The sequence below is a fragment of the Mus caroli genome, chromosome 4 (assembly GCF_900094665.2).
Source record: "Mus caroli chromosome 4, CAROLI_EIJ_v1.1, whole genome shotgun sequence".
Taxonomy (NCBI): Eukaryota; Metazoa; Chordata; class Mammalia; order Rodentia; family Muridae; genus Mus; species Mus caroli.
This window is the reverse complement of record NC_034573.1, coordinates 35,341,895-35,358,227: the sequence shown is the minus strand read 5'-3', so window position 1 is coordinate 35,358,227 and position 16,333 is coordinate 35,341,895. Positions and strand designations below refer to the sequence as shown.

At 41.3% G+C, this 16,333-nt stretch overlaps 1 protein-coding gene and 1 pseudogene across 5 annotated transcripts in view; one reads left to right on the top strand and one right to left on the bottom strand.

Annotated features, from left to right (window-relative positions):
• The window catches only part of Ubap2 (ubiquitin associated protein 2), an 82,525-nt gene that overhangs the window by 16,862 nt on the left and 49,330 nt on the right, over positions 1-16,333 (top strand). For 3 of the 5 annotated variants that reach the window (XM_021159994.2, XM_021159993.2, XM_029476252.1), the window contains exon 2: positions 5,690-5,826. In XM_021159994.2, coding sequence (XP_021015653.1) covers positions 5,728-5,826 — 99 coding nt within the window. In that variant the 5' untranslated portion in view covers positions 5,690-5,727. Of the gene's footprint in view, positions 1-5,689; positions 5,827-11,951; positions 11,989-16,333 lie in introns of all 5 variants that reach the window. The other 2 variants (XM_029476253.1, XM_029476251.1) reach the window with 1 other exon arrangement.
• LOC110292501 lies at positions 4,224-4,469 on the bottom strand (annotated as a pseudogene).

The window sequence follows — 16,333 nt, the reverse complement described above, 5'->3', positions numbered from 1 at the left end:
AATCCGCCTGCCTCTGCCTCCGGAGTGCTGGGATTAAAGGCGTGCGCCACCACGCCCGGCCCTCTAAAGCTCTTAAAGGTCAGGCACTCTTGGTGTGCACTCTTGGTACTTTAGAGGCTGAGACTGGAGGACAGTCATTCCGTGAGGGTATCCTCTGCATAGCAAGTACCAGAGTATCTGAGATCTTAAAGTAGTATCTGTCACATAGTAAGACAGTAGATGTTTACTGGTCACCATTACTTATTTGTTTTAGAATTGTGGGGATGAATGTGTGCCTAGGATCATCCTTACCCAAAATGTCTCTATAGGCATTCTCCCTTGTTTGTGAGCTTACAGAGGCCAGAAGTTGATGCTGGGTTGCAACTCACTGGTTGAGAACCATTGTTATAGGATATATAATTACTATAGAACAGCTTTAAGCTATTTTTGCCTAAAATTTGGTGTCTCCATGATGAATTTGTTTGTATGAATTTGAGAGATGTTGGTGGCTGTTGAGAATTTTAGCTCATTCTAAACTGAGATATCCTATCTCCTTCCTCCCACCATGCCAAGCCGCGATTGAACCCAGAGCCTCTTAAATCCTAGGCAAGGAAAGCTTTACCTGGGGTCCCTTGGAAGTAGTTGCTCCATGCAAAGGAACACAGTAACAGTTTAAACTTTCTCTAGTGGGATGGTTTAGCAGGTGAAATCCCTTGTGTCAAAACTTGATGTCCTGAGTTTGACCTCTAAAACCCAGGTGGAGGAGAGAGCTCCTTGTCTCAGGCAGATCTGACTGCCAGCCATGTGCCAATGGCACTGTCCTATCACAAATACAGACCGTCTATACCTTAAGTAGTGGGAGAAAGTTCCCATTTTTGTTTTTATCAGCAATTCTAGGTTAAAATCTACCACTGAACCATATCTTATAGCTTATTATGAATATTAGAAATTTGATTGGGTTTTTGTTTGATTTTTTTTTTTTTTTCTATTTTGTTTTTCACTTATGTTTTGAAATTTCAGTTGATAGAGAGGAGTAACTGCATGCTTTCTGTAGCTCAAGAACCCGAGATATGGAAGAGTTTCTGACAGGTTATTTTTAGAAGTTTCTGCTCTTGTCTGTTTCTATTCTAAGAATTCTCTTGGAACCTGTTCCGGAGGAGTGGAGCTGATGGAAAACAAGTGTAAATGCAGTTCCTAGGGTCGAGCAGCTGGGTGCAAGCGCAGGCGCACATCTATTTACTACACAAGGTTCTGTTGACAAAAGAAGGTGGACTTTTGTTTTGCTGTGCTAGCTGAAGATACTTCCTCAGAATCTGGCTTCCATGCCCTTTATTTTCAGTTTAGAAGTGGTAAAGATTTTAAGGGTTCTGGTGATTACTTTGGGAAGTTCCTTTTGGGAAGTCTCTGCTCCTTTCCTCCCTCCCTGCCTCCCTTCTTAGTGAATCAGGGGGGAAAGGGTGAATGGTATGAGTGATGTGTGTGTGGGTGTGTGTGGGCATGTGTGTGTGTGTGTGGGGGGGGTGTCGCTGTGCTCAAGTGGATGTGTGTGCTCGAGTGCATGTACCATGGCATTTATGTGCAGAGCAGAGATTTGAAGTTGGTTTTATACTATAGGGATCTTTTACACTATATGGATCCTGGCGACTGAACTCAGAACTTCAAACTTGCTAAGCCACCTGACCAGTCCTTGAAGCTTATTTATTTTATTTTATTTTTTTTGAGACAGGGTTTCTCTGTATAGCCCTGGCTGTCCTGGAACTCACTCTATAGACCAGGCCGGCCTCAAACTCAGAAATCCGCCTGCCTCTGCCTCCCCAGTGCTGGGATTAAAGGTGTGGCTACCACGCTGGCTGAAGCTTAATTTTAAGCGATATAAAGAAAGTTAAGCATGGTGCTACATAGTACTTAGAAGGCTGAAGTAGAAAAATCTTAAGTTCACCTAGCCTGGGCTACACGGTGTCACTTTGTCTCAAAAAAACCTAGCTATAACAGAAAATACAAATGTTGGTGATGAAGTGGCTTATGAAAATAAGTAGAGGGCTAGAGCTATAGGTTAGAAGTAGAGTGCTTATTTTGTATGTATGAGGCCTTAGGTTTAATTCCCTGTACTGCCAAAATGAATTGCTTCATTTAAGCCATAGAAATTTTTTTATATTTTTACAATGCTTTGTGGTTTCAAAAACAATCATTTGTCTTATTCCTACTAATAGCTTTAAATTCAGAGAACAGGCTGGTGGGATTGTCAGTGGCGTGCTCCCCTCCATGATAAAAATGCACTAACAGCATAAAGCACTTGCTGTACAAGGCCAAAGGCTGCGTTCAGTCCCCAGATCCTCTGTACAAGGAAAAGAGCTGACTCTCAGATGTTTTTCTCTGACCTCCACATATTGACTGTGACATATGTGTTGGGTGTGAACACACAAAAATCATAAGTAAAATAAAAATTAAAAAATTTTTCAGAGGGTACTCTAAAAGTAATATAATTATGGTAAAAACAAAACTTATTCTGAGTAATGAAAAAGTTAAGAGTAGGAAAGTTGTTAACCTCAAAATAGAATACAGAGTGTGATTCATACAACTGAGAGGCAGTTTGAAATAAGATAAATGTTTAAACTAGCTTTTGGGGCTTGTGAGATGTTCTAGTTAGTTATTTGCTGTTATAATGTAAAAAGCAGTGCAGTGCCGGGCAGTGGTGACGAACGCCTTTAATCCCAGACCTGGATTTCTGAGTTCAAGGCCAGCCTGGTATACAGAGTGAGTTCCAGGACAGCCAGGGCTACACAGAGAAACCCTGTCTCAGAAAACAAAACAAAACAAAGCAGTGCAATTCTATTCCCTGGGGCCTTTAGCCTTAAGAATATCCAGTTAATACAGGACATCTCTGTAAGGAAAATCTTTTCTGGCAAAGTAGCTGAGAGCTCACATTTGATCCCAAGTTTCAGGAAGAGAGAGAAAGACTGGGCTTCTAAGCCCACCCCCAGTGACACACCTCCTCCAACAAGGCTACTTCTTTTTTGAGAGGAGTGTTTCAATACAGGGTTTCTCTGTGTAGCCTTGGTTGTCCTGGAACTCCCTCAGTGATCCACCTACTTCTGCCTCCAGAGTGCTAGGACTAAAGGCGTGCACCACCACCACCATCAGAGTTAGCTTCTTAACCAGTTCCATTAACCAGGGCCCGATACCTCGGTACATTAGGTGCAGTGCTGTGTCTCTAGCCGGAAACATGTAAACTCAGATGAGAGGGATAGCTTTTCTTTTTGAACACTCCATCCTGGTGAGCAGCACTCTGGATATTGTCCTCTGGAAGAGCAAGTGCTCTTAACCTCGGAGCTGCCTCTCTAGCTTCTCATTTATTTTTCTGAGGCAGGGTTTCATTTAGTCTGGCCTGGTACCTCCCAATCTAGCTGAGGGTGACCTTGAACTTCTGATCCTCTTAGAATTACAGGGATATGCCACCAATATCCAGTTCTACAGGGAGATGAGGATTGAACCTACGGTATATGCTAGACAGGCACTCTACCCACTGAGCTACATCGCCAACCGGCTGGTCTTATGAACACTTAAGAGTACAAAGACAAGTCAAAAAACAGAATAGGTAAAGTAAAATATGAGAATGTAGATTCTGAAAAGTCCAAAGGGGAGCAGTCCATAAAAGGAAGGCCTTTGGTAACAGGGGGCTAAAGCAAACCAGTTGGTTTTGATGTCAGCTTAGACAGCATAGTAGAATTTCATAGCGAAGACAAGAGAATAGAGGAACATGGGAGATGGGGTGGGGGGAGGGGGAGAAGCTGCTAGGAAAATAATGGTGGGTGCTGGCATCCTGTTGGATATTTCAATAGATGAACTTGTCATTGTGATGTGACCTATGTGGATTATTCCTCTTTATGCTTAGGGGTGGTTATGTAAAAGATTAAAATTATCCAGAAATTTGCATTTAATTTGTTTGAGGTAGAGTCTCATGTAGCCCAGGCTTCCCTCAAATTCTATGTAGCTGAGGATAACCTTGAACTTTGCCAGAAATATAGGCATGGGTTAATCACCATGCTTTAAATAGAACTAGGGGTGGCTTTTGGTTTTTCCAGACAGGGTTTCTCTGTGCAGCCCTGGCTGTCCTGGATTTCACTCTGTAGACCAGGCTGGCCTCAAACTCAGAAATCTGCCTGCCTCTTTTTTTGTTTTTTGTTGGTTGGTTTGTTTGTTTTCTTTTTTTAGTGCTAATTTACACATTTATTGCTTGCTAAGTCTCAGACTGTAACACTTCTCTGGTCTTTCAGTTCCCTGAGTCTTCTGATGGCAGGCAAGATGGTAGAAGTGTTGTTGCAGGTCCAGGCTTGCCATTGTTTTCATGCAGGAACCACAGTGCCACAGAAGGAGCAAATGTACTTGGCATGATGGCTAATTTCAATTTTCTTCACCATTTTCTGGAAGGAGGCACCATAGCAGATCCCATGTTTCTTGACAGTCCCAATCAACTTGGTGTATTTAACCATGTTGCTGTAACTGAAGCCCAAACCCAGAGAGCACCTAGGGATGGTTTTAAGATGTGCTGGGTTTAAGGCTTCTTCAGTCAGATCTTGGGTTAAAGGTATGCTAGGATAATAAAATCCAGTCCTCACAATTGCACAACAAATGTTTTTTTTTTTTTTTTTTTTTTTTTTTAAGATTTATTTATTGATTATATGTAAGTACACTGTAGCTGTCCTCAGACACTCCAGAAGAGGGCACCANTTGTGAGCCACCATGTGGTTGCTGGGATTTGAACTCTGGACCTTTGGAAGAGCAGTCGGGTGCTCTTACCCACTGAGCCATCTCACCAGCCCACAACAAATGTTCTTAACTGATAAGCCAGCTCTGTGCCCCTGGAACTCTTCTTAATCATTTTGTCCAGTGTCTCAAGTACTGACACAGCAAGCATGTGCCTCTGTGTGTGTGTGTGTGTGTGTGTGTTTGTGGGCATTGAGTGTCAAAGTGAATGAATAGAGGTTAGAAGACAGCGTATATGAAAGTTGATTCTTTCCTTCTATAGGAGTTCTGGGAATTGAACTCAGGCTGTCAGGCCTGGTGGCAAGTGCCTTTACCTACTGAGCCATCTTGTCAGCCCCAGCCATAACATTTCTGATTGCAAGAGCAAAGTTAACTTTAAGATTCAAAAGTAGCTGATATAGCCAGCTATGTTGTATAGTATACATCTAGTATTTATGAGGGAGGCCCTGTCCTGTGCTCAATCCTTTCCCACCCCCCAAAATGATACAAGTATAATTTAGAATGCCACTGGGCTAGGGTTTTTGTTTTTTTGGGTGGGAGGTGGTTATTTATTTATTTATTTATTTTCATTGAGGCCACATCTCTATGTAATCCTGGCTAGTCCAGAACTTGTCATGTAGACCAATTTGGCCTCAATTCAGTTTTGCCTGCCTTTTTCTCCCGAGTTTTGCAATTAAAGGCATGTGCTGCCATACTTAGCTCTTTTTGAGAAAACATTCTGAAGCTTTTTTATTTTTATTATTATTATTATTATTATTATTTTTTTTTTTTTGGGTTTTTCGAGACAGGGTTTCTCTGTATAGTTCTGGCTGTCCTGGAACTCACTTTGAAGCATTTTTATGTTCTATTTTGTGTCTCCCCACTCCCCCAATTAGATGTTTGATTTTTTTTTTTTTTTTTTAACCATGATTTGGAAGTTTTGCTCACAATGCCTTCTTTCTTGCAGATTTTGTATTTTGTACATACATTTTGTATATTCTGTATATGATGACTTCTGTGAGCAATGATCGTTGCCGAGGTGCTCGGGAAAAACCACAGATGCCAACAGCACACGCAGCCCAGTCACAGAAACAAGTGGTGCAGGTAAGCTTCCGCGAAGCCTCTGTCTCCCTTAGACAGAAGTACACTTTCATATGCGCCTCTTCCTAGGAGACTCAGGATTTAACCTTGTCTTTATAGAGTGACTAGTAAGTGTAGGAAAGAGGCCATCATGGTAAAACTGAATGTTGTTCCAGGAGAATCATTGTGTAGTTCCAGTTGTCACCACCTCCTACAGCAATTCTACAGCAATTTTCTTCCTTCCTTCTCCTTTCCTTCCCTACTCCTTCCTTTTCCCTCTCCTGCTCGTCATTGTCTGGCATGTAATACTAGGAAGTGAACCAGAGCCTCCCTGTTCTAGACAAGCACTCTACTACTGACCTGTACCCCTAGCCTGTCTGTTATTCTTCTAAATGAGATGGTTGAGTAGAGCATGGAGCACAGGGTCTGGTACAAAGTTAATTTTGTACAACATTGACTCAGGTGACAGGTTTCTTAACAGAAACAGTATCTTTTTTCCCCCTTTATATGTTTTTTTAAAAATTTTTTTATATTTATTAACTGTTGATGTGTGTACCCGCATGCACATAAATCATTGTGGTTTTTGAGGTTAGACATCAGTTGGAAAGAGCTTCTACCATGTGAGTTCAGGGTTGGAGTTGGCAGTGAGGGCTCTTACTTATTGAACCATATTGCTGACCCTCAGAAGCAGAATCTTAGTGGATAATGAATCATTTTAATTTCAGATCCCTGGCTTGATACATTTTTATTGTTGGTTTTGTGATTTGAAACTGGGTCTTACTTAGGTCTGCCAACCAGGTCTTGAATTCCTTATTCCTCTGATTAAGTTTCTTGGATGCTGGAGTTCTAGAAGTGGACTACTCCAACTGACTTTGATAATTTATTGTATTAATGATATTGGGGTTGGTTTTACCAATGAGCTATATCCCTTGTCTTTGTCAGAAACTTTGTGTAATTCATACTGAAGTATTCTGTTAGGTTTTGGTACAGAGTAGATTTTTTTTAAATAAAATTTCTGTATTGGATCTAAAATTAGTTTTGTATCTTGCTGCTGTTAGCAGATAAATAGCTGCTGTTTGAGTGTTTACCCTAAGTCTTTTTACTCTTACATGTGGTCTTCACAGCTGATCAAGGACTGCTATGCCAAGAGTGGTGGCACAAGCAGAGAGGCAGCAGATTTCTGAGTTTGAGGCCAGCCAGAACATTTAATTGGAGCTGGCTTACAGTCATTCTCATCATGGAGGGAAGCATGGCAGTGTCCAGGCAGACATTGTGCTGGAGAAGGAGCTGAGAGTTCTGCATCTTGATCAGCAGGAGATTTCAGAGCACCCCACAGTGACACATTTCCTCCAGCAAGACCATACCTACTCCAAAAAGGCCATCCCTCCTAATAATGCCACTCCATGTGGGCTAACCATTCAAACACATAAGGCTGTGGGAGCCAAACCTGTTCAAACCAACAGAGAGACCCTGTTGTTGAACTGTGGGGCTAGGCTGTTCTTTACGTTTCTTTAAGGAATTGCCTTGTATTAAGGAAGAAGCATAAGTTAGTAATAATCACAAATCCTAGTAATAGTGTAATAATAATAATGATAATAATGTCAGTCTTTAGAAAGAAATTAAACCAAAACAAAGAGTATGAGCTTTTGAAGGTGGGCCAAATGAATGCCAGTGTTTATTTATGTTAGTGGTGCAAATGGTACCCCTGTGTGCTTTGCAAGCCGATTTGGGCTGATTGTCAATCAGATTGCAGGCTGGAGCAGGGAATTAATTCTTTTCCTTTTAAGAGGGCTTTATTTTTATTGTTTCCTTTTAGGGTTTGAGACAGGGTTTTTCTATGTAGCCGAGACTGTTCCAGAACTTTCTATGGAACCAGTGTTGGGCTCAAACTTGGATTTTCTTGCCCTAGCCTCCCTGGGATTGAGAGTACACTGAAATTCTCACTGATAGCGTTTTGTGAACCCTCTAGGGGATGGCTTAGCTTGTGCAAAGGAAAAGGCTGCTGACTGAACTGTGGGGAGCAGTTCTTGATCTTAGGTTTCTTTTCTTGGTGTTTTTATTTGCTTTGCTTTTTTTCTTTTCTTTTTTCTTTTTTCGAGACAGGATTTCTCTGTATAGCCCTGGCTGTCCTGGAGGTCACTTTGTAGACCAGGCTGGCCTTGAACTCTTGCTTTGCTTTTTAAAAATATCTTTAGGTTATACGCTTGGACATTTTGCCTGAGTATATGTCTGCACACCGTGGGAAGGCCAGAAGAGGCTCTCCTTCTGTCTGTCAGATCTCCTGGAATTGGAGTCCTGAATGGTTGTGAGCCACTGTGTGGGTGCTAGAAATTGAACCCAGGTCTTCTGGAAAAGCATCCAGTGCTCTTAACTGCTAAGCCAGCTCCAACTCACTTTTTGTTTTTTGAGGCAGGTTTCATAGTTGAGCTGGTTCAGCTTTCTGTGTCACCCAGGCTGTCTAATTGAAGATCTGCCTGCCTTTAGCCCTCCAGTGCTTGCTTTATAGATGTGTACCATCTTGTGTCTTGCTTTTCCTTTTTTCTTTTCTACATCTTATTTATTTTATGTGTATGCATGTCTTGCCCTGTGTAACACATGCACAGTTAACAGACAGTTGTGAACCACTGTATGTGTTTTGGGAATCAAACCTAGGTCCTTTGGAGGAGCAGTCAGTGCTCTTAACCACTAAGCCATCTCTATTGCTCTCTTTGCTTTTATTTTTAAGTTGGGCCTACAAGGTAGCCTAGTGGGTAAAGTCCCTGCCCTGCAAGCCTTTGGAACCCATGTAGAGGGTGGACTGTCCCCTCTGAACCCTACATGTGCACTATCATGCACATACACACCTTTAGAACCGAGAAGAAATGAGGTGTTGTCAGCTGCTCTGATTGCTTGGTTGATAAAAGCTCTTACCGTACAAACCTTGAGCCCTGAGTTTGAGCCCAGCAACTCACATGTTGGAAATTAAGAGAGCTAGTTCCTAAAAGCTGTTTTACTTCCACATGCATGCCTCACCATTCACAAGCCTGCATTCATACATATGTTTACAATAATAATATTAAAAATGGGGGGGAGCTTTTTAAAAACTTAAAAAATTTTACTATGTTACTCTAAGATGGCCTAAAGCATTTGGACTTAAGCTGCTATCCTGTCATGGCTTCACATATAGCTGAGATAACCAAGTTTCTTTTTTGTTTGTTTTTGAGGTAGATTCTCTATTAGGTAGCCCTGTCTGTTCTGGAGCTTGCTATATAGACCAGGCTAGCTTTTAAACTCACAGAAATTCACCTATCCCCACCTTCTGAATGTTGGGACTAAAGGTACTATGCCCTGACTGATAATTAATTCATAATATCTTAAACAGCTTTTTATAGAATTATTTTGAGAATCTTTTCAAAAATACTACTAGGGAAATTTTTATGTAGGGCTAAGGGCATTGCTTGCTTGGCAGTAAAACATTTGACATGAAGTCCTAGTCTCAAGCCCTAGCACAATACATGCACACAAGCATGTATGTGCGCACATACTGGGGGTATAACCTAATTACGGTAAAGTACTTACCCAGCCTGCACAGAGCCCTGGCTTCAGTCTTCAGTACCATTAAAACTGGGCATGGTGGAACAAGACTGTAATCCTAGCACTTCAGGAAGTGGCAGGAGGATCAGAAATTCAGTATTATCTTTGGCTGTAGTGTGTTTGAAGCTAGCCTGGGCTACATGAGAACCCAGAGAGAGAGAGAGAGAGAGAGACTATAAGTATAAAAAATGTTCCCTGGAGTTACCTTAAAGTAAGAATAAAGAGGCCTTTATTTGGTAGAATACTAAGAGAGCTGTTTTGAATTTGTGTAAACCTGAGTGTGGGTTTGGGTCTACATCTTACTAATTAGGTAGGATGCGGTTTTTGGAGTGCCGTGCCCCCCTCCCACTTGCAGTAATGTCTGTTCAACCAAGCATTGTTTAAGTATCAGATCTCCTCAGTCAGTGTGTCTCATCCTCTTCCTTTCCCTCACACCTGTCCCATTATGCCAAGTGCAGGCAGGCAGGCTGTCCCTAAGTCTGCACTGCCTCTCCTGTTGCTTTTTTTTCTTCCTGCCTTTGCCTCCTGAGTAGCTGGAATTTCACGTCTGTCAGTAGGACATGCTTGTGCTTTGGTTTCTTGTCGTTGACGTATTTGAAGAACATAGGGTAATTACATTCTACATCGCCTCCTAATCTGGTTGGTGTGCTTTATGATTTATAGAAGTAGATATCATCTATTCTTTTCAGTGCTAGGAATCACACACAGAATCTTACATATGTTGGGCAAATGTTTTGCTGTTGAACTAGATGGTAGTTTTTTTTTTTAATTTTTAATATTTTTTTATTACGTATTTTCCTCAATTACATTTCCAATGCTATCCTAAAAGTCCCCCAAACCCCCCCCCCCCCACTTCCCTACCCACCCATTCCCATTCTTTTGGCCCTGGCATTCCCCTATATTGGGGCATATAAAGTTTGCAAGTCCAATGGGCCTCTCTTTCCAGTGATGGCCGACTAGGCCATCTTTTGATACATATGCAGCTAGAGACAAGAGCTCCGGGGTACTGGTTAGTTCATCATGTTGTTCCCCCTATAGGGTTGCAGATCCCTTTAACTCCTTGGGTACTTTCTCTAGCTTCTCCATTGGGAGCCCTGTGATCCATCCAATAGCTGACTGTGAGCATCCACTTCTGTGTTTGCGGTAGTTTGTTTTTAATGTATCAAATTATCACATGAAATAATAGGGTCTAAGTTAGTTTTAAAATATAAAGTGGAGTATAATTTGTAGATTGTTATCAAGAAGTGGTAATTTTTATTGTATATTCCACATAAACTATAAAATAGCTTTTTTAAATTTGAGGTGGCTATAGGGTTCTATGCCTGCAATCCCAGTAAGAGGCCCGATACGGCAGAGGATTACCAGTTAGAAGCCAAGGTTGGTGACAGGCTCTGCTGTAAAGGCCCTTGCTACCAAGCCTGACAGCCTGAGGTTGCTCCTGGGTCTCACATGATGTGATGGAGGAAGGCGTCCACTCCTGCAGATTATTCTCTGCCTTCCACAGGAGTGCTGTAGGGGATGTGCATGTCCACATAGCACAACAAATACATTAATTAATTAATTGAAAACCCAAGGTGGTAGGTGTGGTGGTGCATGCCTTTAATTCTAGCACGTAGGAGACAGAAGCAGCCGGATGACTACACCAGGACTTAAAGGGCTACATAGACAGAAACCCTATCTCAAAAAACAAACAAAAAAAAGAAAAGAAAATAAAATTACATCAAACATATAGAAAACCCATGGCTTCTGTTTAAGAAGATATGCAAACAATAATATACCTACATAATTTTTTGTTTTACTGTTTTGTTTTGAGACAGTATAAACTGTTTAGAGAAGACTGCTCTTACTAACATCTTTCTGCCTTTGCCCACTGGATGCTCTATTACGGGCATGAATCACCATGCCTGTCTATAAGGATGCTTTAAAAAATAAAATAGGCACTCAGTGGATAAAGGCTTGCTGCCCAGCCTAATGACCTTAGCTGGGTTTTTAGTGCCCACATGGTAGATGTAGAGAGCAGTCTGTCTTCTAACACACACACACACACACACACACACACACACACACACAAAGAATAGATAACTGTGATTTTTAAAACATTTAAAATAATAAAAAGTAGGCCAACTGGATATGATAGCTGATGTAGGAAGATTGCTGTGAGTCCCAGGGTAGTCTGCTATTGAGTCTAATAATGAGTTTCTGGCTGCCGGGCTACAAAGACCTTGTCTTGACCTCTGCCCCCAGACAAAAACAAAAGCCTAATCCAAAATCAAAAAGATAGCCCTACTTCAATAACTTACCCAAAGATTTTCTGAAAAACAAGTCTATTAAAAAGAAAGAGGGGTGGGGGGCTCACTGGGGAATCTTCCAGGATAGTTTTCTTAGAAATAAAAAACTATATATGTATGTGATTGCTTTACCTGTGTGTGTTATTTATTATGCCTGGTACCCTTGGTGGCCAGAAGAGGGCACTGGAGTCCCTGGAACTGGAATTACAAACTGTTGGGGAGGGTGCGCTAAGGTTGTTAAAGTTGGAATTATTAGTTGACCCTGCTTTTTCCTTTTTTTTCCCTAAGCTGTACAGACCTCTTGACACTTCTTGAGCTCAGCCTGGTAACTTCCCTATTATACTCTTATGTTTGCTGCTTTGTTGATTGAATTGAATAATTGAATTGTGTATTGAATAAAGTAGTCTTTTATAAGGTTGGTAGAGTACTTTATAAAGGTAACAAGTTAGCATTTTGACTGAGACTTATTGATACATAGCATCACTGTTGTAATAATGTGCTTATTACAGTTGCTAAGTATATCAGCTGTGCTTCCAGAAGTTGACTAGTTTGTACTCTGTTCAGAATTAAAATAGATGATTCACAGAGATATGTAAAGAATGTTTGTCAAAGTTATAATTCTTTTTTTTTTTTGATGCATAATTCAGAAATTTATTTTGAGATTTTTTTTCTTTAAGTGGAAGGTGGGGTGGGCACATTTGTTTCTCGTTTCTCTGCACTTGCTGGCCATATGACCAGTGACAGCAAACCTAAAGCTAAAATCAAACAGAACAGAGGGAGTTAGGAAAGAATACCATCCGTCAAAAGGGGAGGACGGGCAACCATCAGGAAGGAGACTAAGAAAATGTGCAAATATTAGTTAAAAACAAGGAATGCCTTCAATTCACTAATGTTTCCCGTTGATGAATTGCCACGGTCTAGCAAATGTCAGTGACAAGGAGGGCCCCTTGCTGCAGAGAGGGTGGGGTCCTTACTCCAGAAGGTAACGGAGTCATTGGTGTTTTTGTGTGGCCCCACTTCTGCCTTAAAACCATGTTATCAATCAAGTCTTTGCTTCCAACCTGGGCAGCCAACACTGACACAATGCAGAAGACTGGTGTGTAGGATACGCACCCTCAAGTCCTCCTATAGTATGGATTCCTTAATGTGAATTGGAGGACTTGAGTTGAAGCTCTTATAAGGAGGAAGAGGGAAGAGGCAGTAAGCCTTGTGCCTTCTGAGACCACCCTACCACCCTTTGCAACTGCAGATTGCCAATGCAAAGTCATAATTCTTAAACTTAAAAGGCTGAGTCTGAATAGATCCGTAGTTGACATTTCCATGAGTAAGTCAAGGAATAGTGCCTTTATCGCCAGAAATGTAGGAATGACACTATCAAAATGAAAATGGCACCTAGGCACTGAGATGGTGCTTAGCTTGTGTGAGGCACTGGTAAGGAATCTGCTGAAAATCTTCCGCCATGCTCGTTTATGCAGATGCGTCTTAAGATTAATATTTTATATGATATTTTTATAGGGTCAAGGAATAAAATGTACTTATAACTTGTGTGTAAATACAGGCAGTGGACATCTATCAAGGAATTTTTAAGCTTAAATGTTGCTGCCTCAGGCTTGGAGGCATAGCTCAGTGGCTGGGTATTTGAGTAGCCTTTGGTTCAATCCTAGCATTGCAAAACAAAATAACATTCTTTATAGAGCTGACATTTGTTGCTCTTGTTTTCTCAGACATCTTTAGTTTTTCATACCCCTATTCAGAAAGATAATACACAGCTCCTGGCTTTGTTAATTATTTGCATTCTTGGACTCTCTGAGATTAAAAAATAGATTTATTTTTATAATTTTCAAATAAGGTTGTATGTGTGTCTGTGTGTGTGTGTCTCTGTGTCTGTCTGTCTCTGTGTCTGTCTGTCTGTGGATATGCACATGTTGAGTGTGAGAACACAATCTTGGTGGATGTCCAATCCTCTGATTATATCTCAAGTTACTTTGTGAGCTATCTGATGTGGTTGCTGAGACCTGAACTCTGGTCCTGAAAGGACAGCAAAGTGCTCTTTTAACTGTTGACACATCTCCAGCTCCTTTGTATTATGACATTTTGACATTATCCTATGAAGTATTTTCTCTTTGAAAACTCTCAAATACTCCTCCTTCCCCCAGTATATGTTTTTTTAATTATTATAAATTTTTTCTTTTGGTTTTTGGAGACAGGGTTTCTCTGTGTAGCCCTGACTGTCCTGGAACTCACTCTGTAGACCAGGCTGGCCTCGAACTCAGAAATCCGCTGCCTCTGCCTCCCGAGTGCTGGCATTAAAGGCGTGCGCCACCACTGTCCAGCCTTAAAAATGTATGTTTAAGACAGGGTTTCACCATGTAGCTTTGGCTGGCTTGGAATTGGTAGGGTAGGCCAGGTCGCCCTTGCCTTTGCCTCTGAAGGGCAAGTTCAGTCGTGCCTGTTCTGCCCTGCTGTGCCTAGTTTGTTTCCCTCGCCATCCTCACTCTCTCACTCTCACTTTGACTCCTGTTCTTTCTTCCTAAGATTGATTTATGTAAGCTTTGCTTGCATGTATGTAAGTATACAATTAATACCTGCCAGGGCTAGAAGAGGGTGTCCAGTCCTCCGGGCCTGGACTTAGAGACAGTCATGAGGTATCATGTGGATGCTTGGGATCTGACTGAACCTGGTTTCTTTTTTGCAAGAACAACAAGTGTTTTTTTGTTTTTTTTTTTTTTAAGATTTATTTATTTTATGTATATGAGTAAACACCAGAAGAGGGCGTCAGATTTCACTATAGATGGTTGAGTCACCATGTGGTTGCTGGGAATTGAACTCAGGACCTCTGGAAGAGCAGCCAGTTCTCTTAACCACTGATCCACCTCTCTAATCCACAACAAGTGTTCTTCACCACTGAGTCTTCTCTCCAGTCCCCATAAAATTATTTATTATCTGTCTTGTTTGTCTGTCTATCTAATTTGAAGCTATCTATATTTATTTTATGAGCTGTAGACTAGTCTTGAACTCTGTGTAACAGAGGCTGGCCTTGAGTTCCTGGTCGCACTTCATCTACCTTCTTTTTGCTGGGATTATGGGCATGTACCACCATGCTCATTCCTGGTTTTGTATGGGGCTGGGGATCAAACCCAGGGCTTCCTGTGAGTTAAATAGAGATATAGTAAACTATATTACCATTCTTGTATTTATTTTTTGTGATGCTGTGTGTCAGTATATAACCCAGGCTGTCCTATTAACTCTCTGTCCAGATATGTTCATGTAATAATATCACTATTAATTTTACACACTTAAATTGTTTCCTTTTCTCTATTTCTTCACTGTGAGACAATGAAGAGCTCATCTCTATTTAATACTTGCTGGACCCTTTTCTCTTGGCCTCTTTTAGGGATGTTTGCATATATGAAACTCCTGCCTCTAGCTGTTTTAGATTGTTCTTTAATAAAAATGTGCAAGCGCTGGGATTTGAACTCAGGTCTTCTTTATACTTGTGCAACACTGCACTTTACTGATTGAGGCATCTCCCCAGCCCTGTACCCGGTCAGCTCTCATTTCTGTTGCTGCATTTTCCTGTGAACTCCATAGACTTGTCGGTTTGCCTGTCACTGATGTGGATTGTGCTACCTCAGAAATGTGACATTGAGCACTGAGTACCAGAAGTAGTTGAGGGCATTGAGATGGCCTAGTAGGTAGAGATGCTTGATGCTAAGCCCAAGGATCTGAATTTTAATATCCTAACCTGAGTGGTGGAAGAAGAGACCCAAATCTCACAAGTTGTCCTGACTTGTACCGGTGGGCTGTGGGATTCTGACACTTAGACACACGATGAACTAATGAGTGAAAGAAAAACACAACTGCCTTTCCTGTCTTTCTTATCAAGGCTCTGTACTAATCCAGGTTCCTGTTGCTAAAACATTATTACATGTTAAAATTCCTGTGGAGGGGCATGATTAAAGTATTTTCTACTGTACCCAAAAACGAATAGTTTAAGGTTGTGTCAGTTGGGTTGGGCACAGTAGCATAGAGTTGAGTTTCAGAGTGAAATAGTTCTGTTTTGATTTTGTAATTTTTTTGTTTTTTGTTTTTTTGTTTTTCGAGACAGGGTTTCTCTGTAGCCCTGGCTGTCCTGGAACTCACTTTGTAGACCAGGCTGGCCTTGAACTCAGAGATCTGCCTGCCTCTGCCTCCTGAGTGCTGGGACTAAAGGTGTGTACCACCACGCCCGGCTGATTTTATAATTTTTAAAGAAAGGAACTTTTTCATTTTCTACAAAGACTGATAATTGTTTTCCAAATTATTGTTAACCTACCCTGTTTAACTGTTCTAATATTATTCTCAAGATGCCATACACTCGAAGGTATTTTCTGCTTACACAAACACAAGTTATATAGAATTCGATCATGTTGTACTGTTTTGTTTTCTTGCATAATTTCCTTGTCTGTTGACTTGACCCTTTGTTAGTATTTAACAAAGTTCTAAGGACAGGTATCCTTTGTTCTGTTGGGTTTGCTTCTCCTCCCTTCCCCTCTGCTTCCCCTTCCCCCTTTCTTCTCCCCACCCCACCCCCTCAACCAGGGTTTCTCTGTGTAGCCCTGGCTGTCCTGGAACTCACTTTGTAGACCAGGCTGGCCTTGAACTCAGAAATCTGCCTGCCTCTGCCTCCC